The following is a 23,301-nucleotide window of genomic DNA, read 5'->3' as shown; positions in this document are numbered from 1 at the left end:
ATTGTAATTTTTCTGCTAATAAACAAATTTGAACTAGCCAGGAATCCTAAATTTTGAGACTAGCTGTTTATCTGAAATATACTCCAGAGAAATAGTAATGCAGTTCTGCTTTGAATTTAATTTAAACAGAAACATGCAAAACAAATCTCTGTGGAGGATATTTGACAATAATAAAATATTTCTCCCGGCGGGTGAGCTGGTAGCGATTGTATTGTGCAATCCAAGCTCACGTTTCAGTAGGTCATTACCATCATAACAAGCCCTTGGACCAACTGGCATGGACATGCAACATTGAGCCCCTGATGGTCACATTATTTCAGACCTTTAACTTCATGAAGAACAAGACAAATACTCCTGGGAAAGTAGGATTATATTTTGAAATTCCTTTCTTTTCTATTTGTTTCCCAATAAGATGCAGTACACAATCCATCTACTGCTACATGTTTCATTTTGTTTTTTTCCACACTACCAGGGGGCATGAGAAGCTACATTTAGAGATTCAAAAGTCCAGATGCACTGACTTCGACACTTTCTCATCTATTAGTCTATGGTGCTATCCATTCAGGACGTAGACCATTGTGGATGAAACAAAAGCCTTAAGCGTAGCTCTCTTTTTTTTCCACAAGTGAATCACAAATTAAATTTTATAATAAGCAAAGTGCACCTAAAGTGTTTTGCAGAGGCCCAAGGATGAAGCATTCTATCTCGTTTCTACCTCTCACCTAAATCAACAACTTGAAAAATATAGGTAAGAGAAGTCCTTCCAAGAAATGAAAATTTTCTAATTTTGTTGCTCTTTTGTTTGTCAGTAGGGAAAGACAGGTTTTTTGGATCCCACCTAAATAAATTCTAAAGCACATTAATGGGCCAAATGAGTAGGATTTAAAAAGCGGGGATTGGGGGAGTTTGTGAGATATTCTGCAAACAAGTTTTTGAGTAGCTATCCATCTCCATCTTTATATGGAGATATAACAGGAAGATGTGGCTTAGCAGTCATCAAATAAAATATATTTTTCATATGTTTTGTGGAGGTCAAAACAAAGTGCATTTCATTGGTTTGGTAAGGAAAAAAAAGGTTAAGTACTTTCATCTTGTTATTAAAAAGAAGCCCTAACAAAAATTTAGAACCAATATTAAAAAGCTCATTATTTTTGGTTTATTTGAGAAAAGTATAAAAATTTTAAGCAAGTGTTTCTCCAGCTTGTCTTCATATTGGAATCACCTGGAGAGATCTTTTGTAAGCATTCCAAAACCCAGGCCACATCTTGGATCAATGAAACCACAATCTCTGTGGGTGGGACATGAGGAGCAGGAATTTTGACACTCCCCAGGTGATTTCAATATGCAGACAAATTTGGGGACCACTGGCTTAAAAATAAATCACTTATAAACAACTGGTGAAAATAAAAGTGATCCCTTAAAACAAATACATAATGCATTTGTCAGAGGTACTTGTTGTTTATGTATTTACAAACACAACATGCTGAAATGTCAAAATCCTACTTCATTTTTTTTACACCTGTGGCATCCATGATAAATATGTCAGTATCAGAAAAGTTGTCCTGTAAGAATTTTAAGTTACAAAAACAGCAAGACAGTTCTAACAGGAATTCTTTAAAGTGTGTGTGTGTGTGTGTGTGTGTGTGTGTGTGTGTGTTTATGCCTAACATATTTTACAATGAGGACCTCTTTAGAAGATTACAGACATGATTTTTCTTTTTAGGTTTGTATCTTGCATTGTTTCAGTCCCATCCAAGTACTTAAAAAATATCAAAAGTAAAACATGTCAGATTTTATGTTGAACTGTTGCCACTCGAAGGACATGAAAATATAAAAAAGACAATACAGAGCTATCTTGTTCGCTAGTGCATCTTAGTCATTTAGGTAATCTTGTGCCCCTAAAACCGATTCAGTTTAGTGGCCTTTGTGTGATCAGCTTGCTTCTCTGGAGAACCAACCACCTCTGCAAGGTGAGAAATACGGTGGGCAAACACAATGACAAAACACCCTCAAGATAGGCAGAGAAGCCAAGAAAGCACACATTAGCACTTCGGTGACGGCTCCAGGAGGCTCCAGTGGAAGCTACAACTTGACCCTGAGCAGCAAGGGCTGTAACCTCTCTGAGTATAAAAGGCGAGAGGAGGCCATTTGCTGTCAGCAGTGCTATTTAACCCTCTTGAATTCGAAGACAGCTCCCCCTCCTAATTCACACGGATCTCTAAGCTCTGCTTGTTGACTTCTCATTCAGGAAATCTGGTCAGCAGCTCTACTGCTGCTCCACACAGCCTGCATCTTGCCAAAGAGCTCGGAGCAAGCGCATGATTTAATTGTTGATAGAGGGAAATAATGGGTATCTCTAGCAGGTTTTAATATGATATTAAAATAGGGGGAGAGTTTTCTGTTATGACATTGACATAGAGGCGATGATTTTGAGTAATGCAGGATGATGTGGAGATGCTTTAAGATTAAATAAGAGCTATATAAAGGCTTGTCAGAATGAATTCTAATGTGCCATGAGACACTTTGCATACTCTTAAATATGCAAAATGTCTCTTGGCACCCTAGAATTCATTCTGACAAGCCTTTATATAGCACTTATTTAAACTCCGACTTTATTTTTAGGGAACAGGTACTCAGAGTTACTCTTTGAATGGAAATAACAAAGGGCAGTGTTTATCAATTTGGTTCTTTAGCGGGGAAAAAAAAGAAACACAATACAAAAGAGCAGTCAAAAGTGGAAGCTTGTTTAATATTGCTCTACCATCATCCTGAAAGGCATAATAATTTGAGTTACACATCTGAACTGATTGGAGTTACAGAATCATATCTCCTTTTTGCATTTAACAATATATACAATATAAAATAAATACATTTACACAAATGGACATTTGCTGGAGCACACAGTATGGTACACATCACAAAAATATACAATTGATTGCTTTACAGATGTGAAGCCCATCTACAGCTATAGACATGGTTTTATTATTATTATTATTATTTTTACTACTGGCTATAATGCAACTCCTGGATTATTATAAGCAGTTTAAATTTTTTGTCCTTTTACGATCTTTGCACATAAGACTGCCATAAAATGTTTTCCTAGGCAGGTAAACAGAGACGCTTAAATAATTAAAATACAATCACCAACACCCATTTTCTCTTCTATAAGAAAAATAGCAGTTTTAAATTTTTTATATCTTTTATGTTATCATTTAAATGCAAAATAGTGGAATAAATACAACAATCTGATCTGATTGAAACACAAGTGTAACTACAAGGAGTCACACAATCATATTGCTTTAAATAAGAACAAAACTAAAAGAAGCAAAATTAAAATTAAAATCATATGGCTAAAACATACACCTTTATAACTTTCCAAAACTTCACATTAAGTAAATGGTCTTGCTTGAAACTTGAAAAGACTTCCCTCTAGTGAGGTTTAAGATGAACATTTACCCTAAAGCCCGTGCAGTTCTTTTTAAATCTACATTTTAGTTTTATTTCCTATTTGTGAGATACTTACTCTTTTGTAATGCTGAGAGTTACTTAAACTGAAAACTAAAAAATCGTATCTCGTTCTTTGAACATATCCCCATCTCAGGTTTTCAGTTGGTTGGCTCTTACTTCTGAAGCCCAAGTACTTTAATGTGATACAGTGAAAACAATGTATATATTGTATATATTTTATTTATATATAGTGTAGTTGAATAGTAGCAACTTAAACCCTGCACAAACTTTCTGGAAAATAATCTTTTTAAACACTTACATATATAAATAATCTTATAGAATCAGCACCTTTTTTCCCAGGAGTTGTATTTTCTGTTATTATTTTTAAAGGGATGTGCCAATTTCTGAACTCCTATCACAGCTATAAATTTCAAGTTATTGACCATCTGAATGAATTGCTAATGAGGATTTATCTAGAATCACACTACAGTCACTTCTCTACTGAGAAACCACAATCTACAATATAGTCCCATATAGCTAATGATAGATACACAGTATTCCTAGCACTGGGTTGATGTTTCATCAACCCAAGGTATTTTGTTTAAAGCACACAAAGTAGCAATAGTTTTGGAAACGAATCTGCACCAAAAAGTTTTGCAACAACACAGAGCGAGTTAATAACAACATCTGAGAGATGATTGAGTGAAAGCCATATATACAGCATTTAAAAATTAGACTTATCTATATTCTTGAAATATTCAAAGTTTTATTTCTAAGCTATACATTGGTATTCTATAATAAACCATTAGAGAAATTATTCCTTGTTTTGAAAATATTATTATGATTTTGATGTGTATCTGTTCATAATGAATACTTGTTTGGAGTTTCAATCTCTTAATTATTATTAGGAAGAACCTTATTACTGGTAAGGAATAGAATATACTACTGTAATCTCCTGAGGAATTGTACATCCAATATTGTCTCTAATTCTACCCTGTGTCTAAAAGCACACGCCACAAGAATCCAAACACCACAAGAACAAGACAACAGTCTTTGAATGCAACATAAAATTCAGAAAAGCACAGCAAACATGAAACATTGAAAAGCTGAACTACATTTCTTTTGTTTGTTAGGATTACAATTTTAATTACATCTGTGTACATAGAATAAGACTGTTCACATAGTACAGGGAGCAGCTACTAACACTGGTCCATTGGTATAGCATTTGATGGAGGTTACTGTTTATTGGTTATTCAGCGACTGTAGATTTCGGGGCATCTAATTGATTTCTTCATTAGATTACACCTCTTAACAGTCTGGAATCTGACTGACTTTCATGCTGTGACAATACTAGTTGAAAAGCACATATATTGGCTTAGCTCTTGGTAAAAACTGCAGATTAATTTAAATGAACATTCCTAAATGAATAAACTTATATGGATTAGGTTTTAGAATTTGGTCAGGTGTTTTCTGTCTTTGATGATTTTTTTTTTTTAATTCTGGCATTTGCCTTATTGCCTCTTAAATGAATACTGGCTCACAGCTCCTTCTGAGACAAGGTCTGTAACTTTGCAAACAGGCAGTATCACATTCCTAACCACCGTGGCAGCTAGAAATCATATGGCAATTGTACCTCCCAAGTAGAGAGGTGCACTCCTGATAATTCTACGGATCTATATCTCATGTGCAGTGCTTATATATGTGACTACTCAGAGTCACTGTAGGTGTAATCTAATCCTTTGTGTCAGTGAACATTTAGGTAAACTGGAGCTCATGTTAAGAAATTGATGTTTGGGACCAGACTGGCACACAACATAAATTGCATCCGTGATAATATGCACCTTCCCTTCAACTATTGCTTGAGTAAGTTAAATTCCCATATTAATAAATGGCTGAAAAGTGGTAAAGCTGGTACAAAAAAATCTCCATTTGTAAGAAGAAACAAAACATTTTTAAAAATCTTCCTTCAGGATTCATTTGTCCTTCATTATTGTTCGTAATTGTTCAAAGCCAGCACAAAATTGCAGTATTCTTATTTCTCTTTAGTATTGCATGAATGAATAAAGCTTAAACTATTCCCTGAAAAAGTTACATAGTAGCTAAACTAACAAATACCTGGAAGACTTGAAAAAACAATTAAGGAATCAAATGGCTGTAACTGATCTAGATGGAAAAGCAATGATAAGAAGCAGCCGATGCAACGTTGCTTAAGTTGTCTAATTAGAGGCTGCTCCCATGAAATCTAATACCGCACTCAGTCAATTCGTATATGTTGCACTGTACTTTTAGGAACGTTGGTTCTCTTTCTTTGATTCCTTAGTCATGGGGAACGGTATGGTTCACAATAAGTTCACTGGCATCCATATTATGGATCTCCATCCTTTGGCAGGGCTGGCTTCCATCTCTCTTCAGTTAGAGACCTCTTTTAAAAGTTCAGCAGCAGAAGGAAGAAAAAGAAAGATGGAAAGAAGGTCAAGAGGAAAGGAAAGGAAAGGAAAAAGGAAAGGGAAAAAGGAAAGTAAGGGAAAGGAAAGGGGGAAGGGAGGATTTTTTTTTTTTTTTTTTTTTACAACTAAAGCTATTTCAAATTTAGAAAACGGGGAGGATGAGAAAAGAGAGGAACGAGAGTAGGCAAAGAAAAGAAAGAAGGCAGGCAGGCAGACGGGAAGAAAATAAAGGAGAATGGGAACTAGGAATGAAAGAAGCAAAGAAATAAGGGAGGTGAAAGAAGAAAAGGAGAAAAAATAAAGAGGAAGAGAAATGTGGGAAGAAAGAGAAAAGAAGATGATAGAGAAAGTAGAAAGAAACTCATCAGGAAGCTATGGAGAAATCTGAAAGCTGCTTCATAGTCTTGCTGCTAAATTATCAGTGCAGTCTGTTGATTTTTGATGTTGTTAACTAAACTCTAAGTTTCTTCGACATCACTCTTGGGTTTATTTTCCCTTTTTCAACGTGAAGGATGGGAAGGCCCAGGGAGCTTTTAGTCAGACCTTGGCCTCCAACATTTCCAAAAAAAGTTTGTGCATGGGGACTTTGCCTTCTAGTTTGATGTTGTAGAAATGCTGCACGGCCTTGGTAGAGGTCTGCCTCAGGAGTGGCAGTGTCATCAGCATCTTGCCAGCTCGACGAGGGTCTTCCATGTGCTGGCCAGCTTCATAATCCTGCAGCGCCTCATGTAAGACATCCTGAAGCTTCTGAACGGCTTCAACATCTTCTATGTGCATGGAGTCTGTGCAATGAAGCAAAAGATATGAGTAATTATAATAATAATAGCAAACCTATGTAGACTAGAGTTATAAAATTAGCTATTAATTATTTTTGAACTTCTCTAAGCTTGAAACTATGATTTGTTCAGAGTCTCACATTTCTACAATCTCTATTTCTTTCTAAATTTCCCTACATAATTTCTAATACTAGCTTAGAAGATGGGAATTATTAGAAAAGATCTATGATTTAAAATGTGTATTTTTCCTCCTCAGGCTGAGCAAGAGAAGGCTTTCTTTCAACAGATTACAGTCTTGACTATTCTATTCATTGTCTCATCCAGGTATATATTCATTCACTCAACAAACAACCACTGAAGGCCATCTATTAAAAGTATTATCTTAGTGCTGTGTGGGGGATGGTTGTTTAAAATTCTGATCTTGCCTGGAAAAGCCAATATTTCCCAAAGAGGGGAAAAAATTGATGACTAAGATCCTAAGAACTCCATGTGACTACACTGAATCTAGCACTATACAGAAATCACAATAAATTATTTATCCTTTTAGGATGTTTAATGTTCAGTATCAGTTGATTAAAGCATCCTTACAGAGTCTACTTCCCCGATGAAAAACAAATGGTGTCTTCAGATCACTGAGTTCTGAAATACTTTTCACATTTGTAAAGGCGAACTTTGCCCTTAAATGAATAATTTGAAAATCTAATTCAATCAAGCAAAGAAAGGGTTAACAAGGTTGCCAAATTATTCTTGTGAGAAATGTGAGATGTGGGGAAAAAATAAAAGTTACAGCTCCAGCTCTAAAGCAGACACTTAATTATATACAAGTTTGAATCATTTAGCACGTTTTATTGATTCTGATGACAGTTTATCTGTTAATTACACATAATGGAGTCTTTGGGGGATTCTTCATATTTAATAATTCTAGTTCTCTGAGAATGCTGAGCTCTAAGATATATGTAGTTAGCCTAATCTTTCATACAATTCAAACATAGATCACATGAACAAAAAGAGAGAGGGAATGTAATTTAAAATCATGTGGCTAAACATACAATAAAAATGAAATATGGCAAAGTAATTAAAAGATAGATAACCAGTAGCATGTCTTAAAAATTTATTCTTATTTTGTTTAGTGTTTTTTCAATTTACATTGTCATTTTGAATCATTCCACCACATCACTGGTGAACTGACCACTATTAACATTAGGTAGTTTAATGACACCTCTTTAAAAAATTTTTGAATAATCTGGAATAAAGTTGCTTATAAGTATTTACTGCTCAAGACTCAATTTCTGCCTGGCAGGGCAAAAAGAAGGAATTTTTCCAAGTGGGAAATAGCGTTGATAGTGGTGCCCTGGAGCGGGACTCAAGTCACTCCCCAACATACGCCTGGCCTTTCCCTGTGGATTGTTTCTACCCAGCTTCTCTCCAGTCTGGTTCCTCTCAGCATGGCAATCTCATCCACCTCCTATGGTGTTGTCTCTTAGAAACAAACACACATAATTTCTAAAGTTGTCTAGGGGTTGGTAATGTTAGGGACAGAAAAACATTCATAGAGATGATGGCAACATGATCTGATATTCTTTCTCTCTCTCTATTTTTGCACTTAAATGCTACCTGAAGGAAAAATGGGAGGTATGGGGAAACACTATGGTGAGTCTCTAGGTACACAAAAGACTGCAATATGGACCTTCTGCGTAAGGGAACAGAGATGAGTTGGATTTTCCCAACGTATCCTGGGTCTAATAATTAGCTCTCTATATGAAAACAGAGTAATAGATGGAAGGAGAAAGTGGGAATTACACTCTGCAGTGACAAAACAAACTTGAAATGACTATTTTCCAACTAGACCAAAAACACAGCAGAATAAAAATAATACATTTACCATTTATTAAGCACCTATTTCAGGTGAACATGGCCTCATTTTACCTCCCCAAACCCTAGAAGACATGTGGCACTGGTAATATGTGTCAGACTCAGGTTTAAATTCAGGATTCTTCAAATCAATAATGCTGCTAGAACGTAGAACACTAAATGTGCATTCCCTTAAAAAATGGGATGAATTGTCCTCTAAACACATCCTGTTCAAACTCCCATCTTCATCAGCCATCTTCTTTACAACATTCTTAAGGAACACATTGCCAGTCATATGAAAAGTATGTATTCTCCTTGATAAGAGGCAAAACTAATTATTATTAATTTCCTCTTTAAATTTTCCTAAATCTCTCTCCAAATTCTATCATTTGGTCCTGTTTCTAACTACTAGAACAACACAGGATAAATTTCCTTTTTCTACATGGCATATCTTTAAATGCTTGAAGTCAGCTACACAGTTACCTCGGCCCTACCCACAGTCTTGCCTTTCCCACTACTCTTGCCCAGCAGGAGATATATTACAGGATGTCATGGGAAATGAGGCAAGAACAAATAGCAGAGAGATATGCTCACAAACAGCAATTAAGATTTCAAACTATTCTTTAAAGGCTGTGATTTAGCATGAGAGATTTAAAAATGATTTAATCAAATTACTATGATAATTTAACTTCCCATTTATAGAAAAGATTCTAACTCATTTTAGCTTTACCCGTTCTTGGATCTGTTAATACTTTAAATGCAAACTCACTAAATCTGAACTATTTAATTGACAATGATTCAGCTGGCAGACTGCTGAAGAAAATATTAATCTCCATTAGGGATCCTAGTTCAAGTTCTGGATCTGTGGTTTTAATCTCTGTTTTGTTCTTTTGGTTAAATTTACACGTTGATACCAGGCTCAACAGAACTGGCATTAATGTATGTAATTATTTTGTTTTCATTGTTCATGCTGGTTTCTTTTTAACTATGCTTTAAAGGAAATAGTCCTAGTATTTGTGCTAATGGGAACCAGCTAAACTTAATGGATATCATAAGTTTATGAACTAACAAGACAGGACTAGGCTACATATTAAAAACAATGGGTGAGCTCTTAAAAATCTTGGATACTGGGCCCAAGTCTAGATCTATGAAGTCAGAGACCAGAACTAGGACATCAGCATTGCTAAAAATCTAGGTAGTTCTACTGCCAAGCCAGGATTAAGAACTACTGCTGAATTAGATAATAAGACAAGCAAATACTATTCTAAAAGAATCAATATTTCAAAAGATAACCAGAGTGTATATGACATACATATTATTGCCTATATATTAAGTCTAACACCTAATAATAAAATAGAACCTTATCAAAACTTACAATATTTTACTCTGTGAAAGAGATCCTAAAAAAATGTGTCTAGTTCAGATCATTTACTTTGGGAAAATAGCTAAATATCATCATCCTTGCAGCTGCAAATTTAATAAGACAGAGCCACTGAAAAAGAAGATTTTATTTTTATATCTTCCCTTGAATAAAATACTGCCCTTCTCTATGTTAGAAAATATTAATCATTGTGGGCCAGGCGCGGTGGCTCATGCCTGTAATCCCATCACTTTGGGAGGCTGAGGCAGGCAGATCATGAGGTCAGGAGATCGAGACCATCCTGGCTAACACGTGAAACCCCGTCTCTACTAAAAATACAAAAAATTAGCCGGGCGTAGTGGTGGGCGCCTGTAGGCCCAGCTACTCGGGAGGCTGAGGCATGAACCCGGGAGGCGGAGCTTGCAGTGAGCCGAGATCGCGCCACTGCACTCCAGCCTGGGAGACAGAGCCAGACTCCGTCTCAAAAAAAAAAAAAAAAAGAAGAAGAAAATATTAATCATTGTGTGCACAGACATAGCTACTCCAAAATACCTAAGTCCTTCTTGGGAACTTTCTTCTGGACTTTTAGACCATTCTTGGCAATACTTTCTCAAGAGTGCCAAATCTCATTTTGAGTATGGAATTGAATATTAGATACAGGCACAGTATATTCAGAGTCAAGCCTAGTATATAACATAAACCAACAGTCAGTGTAAACTTTTCTGTGAAACGCAGGACTTGATTTTCTTTGATGTTTGTGAACTGCCTACATAAAGATGGGTAGTAAGGAAAGGGTGAATGGAACTCTCTCCAATCATTGAATGAATGAAACAGAATGTCATGGAAAGAATAGAGAAGTGGAAAAAGGTCTATTTTCTAAAAGAGAATTTGTATCTTTAAATTTCCATATGCCATATATATGGCACCTAACAGAGTGGTTCTTCGGGGAGCAATTGGCTAGGGTACTGAGGAACACTGGTTGATTGCCATGTCAAATGGACTCTAAGTTAACAGAGATGGTAGAACTTTTTTAACCTCTCCAAATGTTCACATAAACAACAACAACAACAACAACAAACAGAGCAACTACATGACAAAACTAAAAACTCAGGGACATTTACAGAAAAACTAGGTGACAGGATATTCCCAAAATATACATAAATTCACACACACACACACACACACACAAATACACAATGAGGCCTATGTGTGTCTGCATCCCCAGCTCTGTACTTATGTAGGCAGATGATGTTGGCCTAGGAAGAATGGCCAACCCTGGAAGGCACCTCAAGTGTCCAAGTTGTAATCTGATTCTAGGCTTCAGCCAGAAAATATTTAAAATGAACATGGAATATTTTGTCACACCAAATAGAAAGGATATTATCTAGAACTACTAGGTATTCAAAAAGATTTCAGAAGCCACCCCAAAGAGGTTTCCACTGACAAAAATGGGACAATTTGGGCTTCAAAAAGGATTATAATTGCAACTGATTGAAATCCATTAAATATGTTTGAATACGTGTGTTTATAATTTTTTCTCAATAGAACACCAAGTATTTACTCTGAAAGCTGCTAAATAAAGAGAAATAATCAAGCATTTATACTACTTTTCCTAAACAAATTGTAACACTGGCAACCAAATAAGAGATAAGAGAAAGCATTATTTATACATATCCCACCTACTGAATGAATAAAAGAGAAGAAAAACAACAAAATTTCAAATCACTGTTTTTCAACCCCCAGTGATTAATAAATTTGGGTAATGAACATCAACAGTTGCTAACATCACAAAAAGAGACAGAAACAAACATTATGTATCTTGCAATGAACAATACACACTTATAGGTGCCATAGGGATAGAACCTGAGTCTGATTAAGTCTCCGGATCCAGTAGCCAATTTGCACAAAATGCAAGGGCAGAAAAAACATGATGAACTTCTCCAAGACTATGCAATCTTCAAAATCCAGACACTGGAAAACCAGGTACATCAAATGCCCTGGCATCTTCAACTAATAAATTGTAGGAAAAATAAAATGAAGGAGGAACTTTGGAGTACAGACTTAAAAATTCATCCATAATTTTTTATGGGTAAATGAGCAGGACTAAATTGTAGTAACTAAGTATACGGATTTATTTAAAAAAACTATAATAAAATAAAAGGAAGTGATGACTATGAAACTCAGGATAGGATAGTGATTACTTTTGTGGGAAGGGAAGGGGCTGAGATGGGAACAAGACACTTGAAGGTCTTTCAGGGGTTATGTTACAAGTTTTATTCTTGACCTTGCTTATGCACTCATCGTGGTAGGCTGAAAAATGGCCCTGAAAATATTCAGGTCCTAATCTCTAGTACCTGTGAATGTTACCTGCTATGGCAAAATGAACTTTGTAGATGTGATTAAGTTAAGGATCCTGATATGGGAGATTATCCTAGATTATTCAGGTGGGCCCTCAATGAAAGCAAGTGTCCTTGGAAGCAAAGGAAGAAGAAGACAATGTTACCACTGAGGCAAAATGCTACTCCTGGCTTTAAAGATGGAGGAGGGTGCCCTGAGCCAAGGAATTCAGGCCCAGGAGCTGGAAAAGGTCATGGAAACGGATTCTTCCCTAGAGTCTCCAGAGGGAGTGAAAACCTGTCCATACATTGTCTTACACCTAGTGAAACTGATCGACGTTTGACATCCACAACTGTAAGAGACTAAATATGTGTCATTTAAAGCCATCAAGTTATGGTCATTTGTCAATGTAGCATAAGAAACTCATACACTCATTAAGGTCTATATGTTTATGTGTTTTTTGTGTTTTGTTTTGCATTAAAATGATATAGATGAAAAGAGAGAGAAAGAAATTTCTGATGGATGGTCTCTTCTAGAAAGTAACTAATCAAGCAGAATTCTATGGCGGCTGTAGAAACAGGTGGCAGAAATATCAAGGAAGCCTTTCACATATCAAGTAGGAAGCTGAATCAAGAAAATATTTAGGTTTCTTCCAACCCAGAAATCTTATGATTTTAATATTGAAAATAGTAATAATAATTCTGATTTTTCTGCTTAACCATGGTGACAATAACAGAACTTTTCATTTCAGAGCTCTCCATTAAGATACTTTTAGTTTTTTTAGAAGGCCTGTTTTCCTCATTTCTTGCTGTGGCTAAAAAGCTAGCTTTCTTTGACACTTACACCAGCCACACAAATCACTCTGACTGTATTTATATAAAATGTTGAACCACAGAAAACCTCCATGGTCGTGGTTGTAGTTTCTTTCCTTCAGGCTTCTTACAAGTCCCAAATTACTATTAATATTGTTATGTTTACCTTGCATAATGGGATTTACCTGCTAGGTCTTTTCTATTTTTCTATAATTACTTAAGGCCTTCCGTCTCTCTCTCCATATCTTACACTTTTCCAGGAGGTTTTTAACTCATTTTGTTAAAAGTCATAAGGACAATTACAGTATACTGGGTAAGTGAATGTTGATATCAATTTGGGTGGTGAATAGTTCAACATATCAAAACATCATAGATGATCTGCACCATGCTAATGACCTTTTGTAACAGAGCTCATTATCTTATGCTATAATCATTTCCTGGAAATAAGCAACTGCAGAGTATTTTATGTGCTTATTGCCCAGGTAATAAGCACATATTATCCAGGTATTTACTCAGGTAAATATCTTCGGAAGGCCAAAGCTATTTGCAGCAAATATTTCTGATACCATGCCAAGACACAGTGACCATTGAACATGAAAAGAAATATTTAAGAGCCAGCTTTTATGTTTTTACCTAAAAATTGCAATACTGTAATGTGTTTAAAATTTCAGGGTTGTATTAAATCTAAAAAACTCACTTCCAAAATATCTTATTCTACATAGAATTAAAATAATCCAGTAAAGGCAGCCTTGAATAAAAACCAATGAAAAGTAAACTAAGAGATGGAAGGTTATAATTTTTGTTTCTTATTTACCTGATAGTATTACTTATGGTTTGTTCTGGGTAAAAATTAGGAACAAAGTTCTACCTGCCACAGAAAGCTTACATATATTCATTTCTCATAAAATGTTATAATTTCTTGGTAAATATTTCACGTTCAATTTTGTTTGTCACTTTCTTGGGTAGTTTTATAGTCCACTAACTCCAAGAAGATGGCAAGATAAAGGAAGTGGGCATGAAATTCTCAATCAAATTAAAAATACTAATTTAGGCTCCCAGATGTGAAATTGTAATGGGTAAAGTCTTCTGCATTAATCCTTTTAGAAACATGTATATAATTATTTGTGGAATAGAAATAGCTCATTGATAGCAAAGGACAGAAGGTCCCACCTTCTACCTCATAATAGCCATGCATGATTATCAGCTTTCTTCCAATACCTGTGAAATAGTACTGGACATGCCTACTGCACAGGTATGTTGTGGGAATCAAATAAGATTCCCTAGAAGAAGCTTAAAAAAGGAAAGGTCTACAGAAAGATTCTGAAAAAGGATAATCTCTTGACCAGCAGCTAAAACTATCTCCAGAATATCAAATCAACTAATTTAGTCAAAATTTTGTAAAATTGGCTAAGGCCCAGTTTTACTTTACACGCACACACACACAACACACACACATACATATGCACATATATATACATGTATGAAACCAAACTGGCCACCTTTACTTAAAAGTAATCAATCTAAACTTTTCAGGCCATTTAAGAGATATTAGACATTATTTAATTCACCTGCCTTATTTTACAGATGAGAAAACAGTTACGTATTTCAGCGATGCATTCTCAAAGGAGGTGAAATTTGGAATTAGAGATCAGAAAATATTCCTCTTTTTAGGTAAAATGCATATATATAATATAATATATATATATATGCATGGATGTGTGTATACGTATGTATATATGTGTGTGTATGTATGTGTATGTGTATATATATAGCCTAAATAGATGGTATTACTATTTCATCGGGGGGTTATTAGGAAAACCATATCTAAAAAGGCTCCCCTAATGGAGTGATAATGAAAACACACTAGGTCAAACCTATATGAGGGTCCAAATATCCTAATTAAATATGGTGCCCATTCCAGTATCCTACAGCAATCATAAACTTTCTATACCTTGAAATTATACAACTCTGCATACATAACCATTTGTCCTTAAGAACAACAGAATGCTGTCAAGAGGTTGTTAGAGTTATTTATGATTTAAATTGATAACCAAATAATTATTTGTAGCTTGATATCAATAGGTGCTATTATTCTGGAAATAATGTGTAGAAGTAAAAAAGAGAACTCGACTTGAAACATGTTTATTCTTGAACGGATTGGACTCACCTGGCTTCAGGCTGGGGTGGGGCAGGGGTGGCAAAGACTGGGATGTGAGTGGCAGATTTAGAGACTGAAGGTCTTATGACTTGAGCAACAGAGAATGGTCAGACTAAAGTGATTCGTTAACTTAAACTGCTTTTAATCTTACAGTATATAATTTCAAACAAATTCTTAACATAAGAATCAAGAGCTCCAATGAAGAGAAATAAATCACATCATATAATATTACCTAGGTGCTTATAGAAATATTTTACTATATTTTCTAATACAGAGATGGAATTAATTATAGAATCATAGAATTCCAGATTTGGAAATAATTTGATATTAGTCAAACCTCTTGTTATATACATGAAAAAACTTGGGCCTAAGAATTACAATATTAAAATTGTGACCTAGAGTTTTCTTTTAAAATTCAGTCTCACGGAGATATATCAGGGATGCAATAATTACTCAAGAGGTTGTTAATACTAAAAAATAACAATACATAGCTTAAATGAGACTGTAAGTTTCTTATCTTCAAAAGTAATTGGAACTATTATTTAGGGTTTTCAAAGATTTGAACGTGAAAACTGCAGAATTATCACAGTTCATGACATATTGTTGTTTTGGCCATACACACGAAGATAGAGTTTCCAGTGATGTTCTGGTGTTACAAGTATTCCTGAATTCACTTATGACAGAAACAAAGCTATAAAAAATATGAAAGCCATCATTAGGAAGCCAGTTGCCTGTTTTCCAAGCATAAGCACAACATTTATAATTATTGAATAAAGACCAATGTTTAAAATAAGCTAAAATTTAAATAAATGAGACAATGGTTGTTAACACCTACTACAGCCATGCAGGAAAAGCTAAGATACCTACCTAAATTACACTGAAATAGATTTTGATTTTTGCACAAAAAGTTACTTATGTTAATCTGGAATTCCTAAACACACACACGCACACACAAACACACACACACACACACACACACACAGAAATGACAAAAAAATAGAAGCCCTTTAGGGTGTCCAACGTATTAAAATATTTTTATATTGACATGTATATGGGCAGTTTAAGAAACCTACATTTGAACTAAGCAAGTTTGAGTCTACATTCAATCTTGGATCTACAACTTTATTGCTGTGCTCCAAATAACAGTCAAAAATGGAATAAAATAACATCATATTAACAATATCAAAGAAAATGACTTTCTGAGTTGTTTACCCCAGATGAAAATGATGGGGCTTGCAGGTTAGGTGGGTGAAGAAAAGGCCATAATTACACAACACAGAAGAGGTGGCACAATTTAGAGATTAAAATCGTCCTTACAGTACTTAATCAGTTATTCTTTAGTATGGACTCTGATTCAATTGATTTTTCTTGGTATTGAGGGGCTAAATCAACGATGGAATCACCTGCAAGAATATTTTGGGACAGATACTTTTTTTTAGAAGAAGCAATGTTACTCAACTACCAAGATAAGAGAAGAAAGGAGAGCTTATTGACCATTTCTGACTTTAGACATGAAACATAAATGAACTAATTCTTTAAAGACTTGCTAATCATTAGTCACTGCTGCGAGGTAGTCACTTCCTCTCCCAGAAGTAGAATATGTGGATTAGGACATTTACCTATCAGAAATATTAATGCTTATACTTCTAAGCAACAGAGACAGAAATGCTGCTACTAATTAATTCAGGTACTCTAAATTATAATACTTAGTCAAAAAATATACATACAATATCTAAAATTATACAATTTTAGCAATTTTGTTGATAAAGTTTTAGCATTGCTCAGCATTCATGGTTAGTTAATAATTTTTAAAAGCAATTTGAAACATAAAAGGTATAACACAGGCTTTAGTATATTTTAAAAACAATTAACCAAGTAAATGTTTTAAATTAGAATCGTTTCATGATTGCCAAATAAAAATTCTTCCAAAAATCATTGTTATAAAATATTTCATCTCATTATGAGAGATGGTATAATGTGAAGTCCATACAAACTAATAAATCCTCAGAAAATTTCTACCCCATCTCTCACTTTGATCTTCTGGAGAGGGAGGGCAGGGGATTCTTCAGCGTTCATAATAACAATGTCATTTGTCACAAGAAATCATATTTTATAATTTCACAGGAGAGTAAAAGAAGAGAGGTGCATGGTGTGGTGAGGAAGAGGGTTATATTCACAATTAAAACTGTGAAATGCTAAACTCCATTATGAAGACAAATAGGAAAGTACAACTCCATTGCTGAAAACAATTTCCCTCCTATCAGTCCAAGGATTCATGCATCAATATTGTAGATGAACTGTTAATTACAAAATCAATTAAAAATTATTTCTAAAAACAGTCACGCGTCCCTGGCTCTCATGGGGGCAATTTGGGCAGAAGGTCTCATCTCACTAGGACCGCGCCAAATCACAAAGTCGTCATCCACAAGTAAGCAAAAGCAATCTGGTTTTTCATTTTTCAGCGCGGCTGAGCCCAGCCTGAGATTGATCGTCACATATGGCCCCAGAAAACAAACTGTCAATACCTTGAATGCTGCAGAATTTGAAAAAATAGCCGTCCGCCCATTCAAGCCACTCATTGCATCCCATTTAACAGATTTTATTGACAGTTTCCTTCTTGTAATTAAAGGGAAAACTACTGGCCGGCAACCAAGATAAAGTTCAAAGATAGGGTCAAAACAAAAGCAGATGGAGGGGCACGGTGTGACTGTCAATGGTACATAGCATCAGAGCACGTTATTGACACACAGGTATCTAATGATCGGCACACGTCATTAAGGAGGGATCTATCCTGAACTTTATGCAAATGCTAAAAGAGACTTAAGACCATAATAAAGCATTAAGAGAGGCACAAAGGGAAAAACAACAAAGCACCAACGATTTTTACTTATTAGAGGTTGCTCTCTATTTTAGCATGTTTCAGTTCAAATGTAAAGACCAGTTATACCCATAATTCTTAACCCTTACTGCATAGGCAGAATTTGACTTCTAAAGAACTCCAGAATGTAAGAAAATAGTGTTCTTTTATAACCAAAACTTAAAGCAACACTAAATATATTTTCCCAATTACACAGTTTGCATTTTTGAGGGAAAAATGGTTTGTGTGTATCATCAATTACCTTCTTTTAACTTATGCATAAAATACAATGGAACCAATTTTGTCCTGGGAGTGTCCATTTATGGTATTACTACAAGAGCTTTTGCTTTGCCATGATCCAAATTAGCACACGTGTTAGTTGATAAAAGTTTTAAAGCATTCAATAAGCAAGTCAAATGAAATTAATTCCCTTTAAGTATATTTTTCTTATTTCTAACTTTTCACTAGAAAGCTATACTGATTATAATTTTGCTGACTCATACAAAATTTACAAACCAGGTCTAGCAAATCCCTAAAGAAGTTAAGGAGAAGGGTAAAACTGACATATTAAAAAAATGTAACAATGACTATGTCAGTATGCCAACCTGAATTAGCAAGAGCTATAGCTTTGAGGGTGACAAATTCTTCTTTTTCCAGCTTCATGCTCTTGTATTTCTTTACCAGCTGCAGGATAGCATTATTTAGATCAAGAAGGCCTGCTAATTTGGACTGGTCTTCGTCCATTATATAATCGTCTGCATAGACAAGTTCATCCTCAAACGAAAGAGACCGGTATACGACACCAAGGATCAAAATTTCCATCCAAGCACTCTGCAGAAGGCTCATCTGGTCCGCCAGGGACAGCGTGGAGAAGCCTGCATGGAAAGATGGGCAGATCAAGTTACTTTAAAGCCATAATTTCATAATGCAACATTAGTTTCATATGGTAGCTGGCTTCTGCATCAGTGCTCAAAATTATGCTGAGCTTTGATTAGAAGCTCTTAAAATTTTCCCTGGATCACTTTGCGAACAGCAAAGTGAAAGCCACAAACCAGCTTTTTCAATTTGTGGGTATTTGCTATAAGTTTTATAGACACAGCTTAGGGGAATATAATAGAGATGTCGTTTTCTTTCGTTAGAGAAGAAAATACCATGTAATCTTTAAATATACTTGATTTCTGGTTGAAGTCTTTAGGAACATCTTACAGGAAGTCAGATTTTCAACTGTCTCATCTCTAAAAACTACTATTGGTAAACAACATAAAAGTAAAAAAAAAAAAAAAAAAAAGAAGAAGGAGAAGAAGAAGCAGCTAAAAATAAAACGTAAACAAACAATTTAGGCCATAGAACTCATCACAACTTGGAAACATTTCCGTATAATATTAATAATTACAAGCACAATGGATGATGAGTTACAACTAGGTGAGCCTTCTTAATTGGCTATTTCCCCCCACTGATATTTAACATGACTTTCTTTTAAAATTAGTGATAATAGGTATAAAAGAAAGTGGAATACTTAGCAGCCTGGCCTCCTCACCAAATAGAAAAGCCTCATTCACTATTGTTATTGAGATCCAATTATTTAAAAAGTTAAATATAAATAAAGGTAACAGGGTTTGGTGCAAAGGAGTCAGATTCTGAATGTAAATACTGGCTCCACTTAGCTACTGGCTCTTTCACCTTGAGCAAGAGAAATTAACTTGTATCTTAAATTTCGTATTTGGGAAATATAAAATATCACCTACCTAAACATTAAGCTATAACCTGCAATTCAGTAAGTGTTGCTGTATGATTAATATATGTTATTTTTATCTGAATTACCTAGGTGATCACTTCAACTCTTTTCTGCAAATCTGGGATGCATTCATACATGCATATTTAAAGTCCCTCTGAGCTTGAGAAAACATATGCAAAAAAATTAAAAAGAAAATGTTGTTCAATAGAGAAAGAGGAAGCAGTACAATTAAGCCTACTTAGGAGTGAAGATATATATTTATGTATCAGAGGGACTAGATCTATATCCTAAAGTGAAGATACCTGATGATCAGAAGCTTTTCTCAAGTCCTAAAAAAGAAATGTTTCTTAAAACTTCATTTTTATTTCCAAGTGTATGCCTAAGACTTCTAAGGGTAACCATCCATCTCATGGCTTCTGAGGACAGTGGTACCATCATTTAAGGTCCTGCCACCAGTAATTCCACAGAAAGGAAGGACCATTTTTAATAATGTAACTTAAGAAATCTATTTTTACTCCCTTTCTAGACATTATTATCCAAATCATAAGGAGCCACTGATGCCCAACCTTTTTAGGCTGCTGCTTATGGTCACTGTTGCTGTCCTTTTCATTCATATCAAATTGTGCATATCCCATATGATATTAGAAACTACAGCACAGTAAAGAAAAGGAAAGGATTTCCTGACCTATTGGTGAAAAATAGTGGTTTGCCATTTGGTACCATTAAGTGTAAGTGCTTAATAAAATCATCAGAAGGGATGAGTCAAGCTTTTCTTAAGGGAATCTTTAAGATATGTGTAAAATGCATTTCTTTCATTGTTTATCATGGTGCTTACACGTTATTTGACAGGATTTCTTTTGGACTGGCTATGTAAGTCTTGTTTCTTATTCTGCTTTTGTCATTGCATTTGGGGTTAAATTAATAAATATCCTCTTAGAGATATAATAATAGCTGATAACATTTTAAACAGCGATTCAACACAGAAAACTAAATTATTTAACCTAAATAGGTTAGGCTCCAGATGCTTTTAATTTTAGCAATGCTATATTCACAACAAACAAACAGAAAACCACATTGTTTTTTTTTTCTATCCCCCTCCAAGGAAAAAAGGTGCAATGCAAATCCAAAGATCAATCTCAAGAAAATGTACTAAGTAAGAATTTCTTGTGTAAATTAAAATACCAAAAAAAAAATCATCTGGAAAGTTATGAGCAAAAATGAATGGGTCTTTTCAATTTGCCTTAGTTTTCTTGTTCCTTTTCATGCTCCCAAGCTGCAGTTTCTCTGCAGCAGCAGATGGACAGAGCGTGTAGCCTGCAGCACCTTCCTGTGACAGCCCTATTCTCCCTCCCAGACACTGCTGTTAGTAAATAGATTTACACATTCTCCAATCTCCACACATCTTTCTGCCGAATAATTAAAAGCAGGATGATTAGTTTATTGAGTGGAAGGAGGAACTTTTTTATTGAGGTCCATCCATGATTTTATCAGGGCCAGCACTTTTACGGTTGTCAGGGGGGTGCAGGCATCCAATTTTTCTTATCTGCCTGATTAATACAAATGCTGTTTCAGGACGCATTAATTAACAGATACAAATCTACGTTCTCATGGAAGGATCAATACGGAGAAGAAAAGAGGCATCAATGTGAATTTAGTGCTGATGATGGAGAAGGCACGCTATCGACATTTACGTGCACGGAAACTTTAAAGTTGCACCGGGCCCCCTTTGTCCCTGTGATTTACAAATTAACAATGTTACAGCCATAACAACATTTCACACATCTCTTTGGGGTTTAATTAAACAAAAAACAATAAAATTTCATTTTTAAAGTTGATCCTGCAATTTGTTTCTTCTATATTGATGGCTGTGTGTGTATATGTGTGTGCATGTGTGTGTGTTTATCCTTCCTGCAAACCTAACTTTTTCCTTTTGCTTCTCTAAGAAATAAAGAGAAGGAAAAAAGGGAAAGAAAAAGGGGAAGAAACAGCTCTCCTTTCTTTTTTTTTTTGGTCAGGGAGCATGGGGAGATGGATATAGCACAAAAGGTTTGACACGTTTGCTTGATTGATATCCTCAAGTATATTTCAGCTGATTAAAGGAAGTATACTTTTTGCAAATCCAAAGGAAAAAGGACAATCTACGCCTTACAAAATAAAATAAAAGTCTGAACTTCTATCTTTTCTTGGTCTAGAAATTGCTGGCTCTCATTTTACCCCTTTTCTACCACACCACTGCAATCTGGAAGCTAGTACAAAGAGATCTCCTGCCCAAATGCCTGAGCAGCAGTTAGACAGCCTTGTTATGAGATAGTCATGTTCATCTGGTCACTAAGGAGGCCAAATACATAATAGAAATTTTATCTTAATTCCATAAAATTATTTTACCTTTTCTTTAGGAGTACTAGCTATGTTGCACATACTTAAAAATGCATGGATAAAATAACATTTTTATCAATAGACCTGAGCAATGTATAAAATTCTAAATAACCAAGGCCTAAATGAAAATGCATGTTTTAATAAGCTGAGTCTAAGGAATTTTCTTAAAACATAATTGCTCTATTGGCTTACACATGCTTGTATCCAAATGATAATTACTCGTTTGTGTTTTTACCAGGTATTTAATGGCAGTTTATAGCTCTTGGGCTACAAGTTAGAGGTCGTCATCATCTGTAATATTTAGCTATCTTTGGAGAGAAACCTCTTTCCCAAGTGAAATAAAATATGCTTTGCAGTTTTGTCATTGAACTTCATGTTTTGTACATCCTGGGACCTTAATCTTTGGTGTGTGACAGGTTATAGTTTTAAATGTTCAGTCGTATTACAGCTTTTTAAAATACACTGATACCATGGCACATTTTTTCTTCCCCAGCTATAGCCCATTCCCTGCATATCACTGACAACTCGGATCTCTCTTCATCTCCGTCCCAGAGTCAGTGCCATTTAATGTATCTCAGGCATTTTGCTTGCAGAATGACTCTCTACCTTGACCCGCAGTTAAATAGCATGTTTATCTGCAATACAGTGTGCTCCAAATAAACCAGATGACAGCTGGGAATAACATCATTTGGAAGGATTGAAAAGCTTCTCAAGAGGCAGGTACCCCTGAGGTAATAGGCTTGAAGAAAGCATGTTTTGTGCCAACCATCTTGCCTTCTTCTACTGGAAACTTCGGAGGTTGACAGTGGTGCCATGGGCACTCGTCAAGCACTGTTTTTTTTGTTTGTTTGTTTTTTTGTTTTTTTGGTTCTTTTAGCCTGGCAAACTGATGCACTTTGCAGTCAACTTACAAAAAAGGCTAAGCATTTGAAAGTGTGAAGGGCAAAAAATATCTGACGGCTAGTCTTCAAAAATACACTTTCATTTCAGAAAGCATAAATGTTTATTTCCTGAACAGGGTGTTGACAGAAATAGGCTGCAGCGCAGGCATTTGGGTTTAACCCCTGCTAGGCATTTTCTTCTCGGCTGCTTTCTTGAAATAGAGAGCAAGCATTTTAAATCTTCAGGGCATCTGTTAATATCAG

General features: G+C 35.2%; 1 protein-coding gene across 8 annotated transcripts in view; it reads right to left on the bottom strand.

Annotated features, from left to right (window-relative positions):
- Positions 1-2,723: 2,723 nt before the first annotated feature.
- Positions 2,724-23,301, bottom strand: part of ESRRG (estrogen related receptor gamma) — a 592,374-nt gene continuing 571,796 nt past the window's right edge. For 7 of the 8 annotated variants that reach the window (XM_063728289.1, XM_063728299.1, XM_063728294.1 and 4 more), the window contains 2 exons: positions 18,651-18,920; positions 2,724-6,676 (listed from right to left, as the gene is read on the bottom strand). In XM_063728289.1, the coding sequence (XP_063584359.1) occupies positions 6,432-6,676; positions 18,651-18,920 (515 nt within the window). In that variant the 3' untranslated portion in view covers positions 2,724-6,431. 8 annotated transcript variants of the gene reach the window in all.

This window comes from Pongo abelii, chromosome 1, assembly GCF_028885655.2.
Source record: "Pongo abelii isolate AG06213 chromosome 1, NHGRI_mPonAbe1-v2.0_pri, whole genome shotgun sequence".
NCBI lineage: Eukaryota > Metazoa > Chordata > Mammalia > Primates > Hominidae > Pongo > Pongo abelii.
Note: the sequence above shows the minus strand (reverse complement) of the source record. Positions and strands in the feature narration are given on the sequence as shown.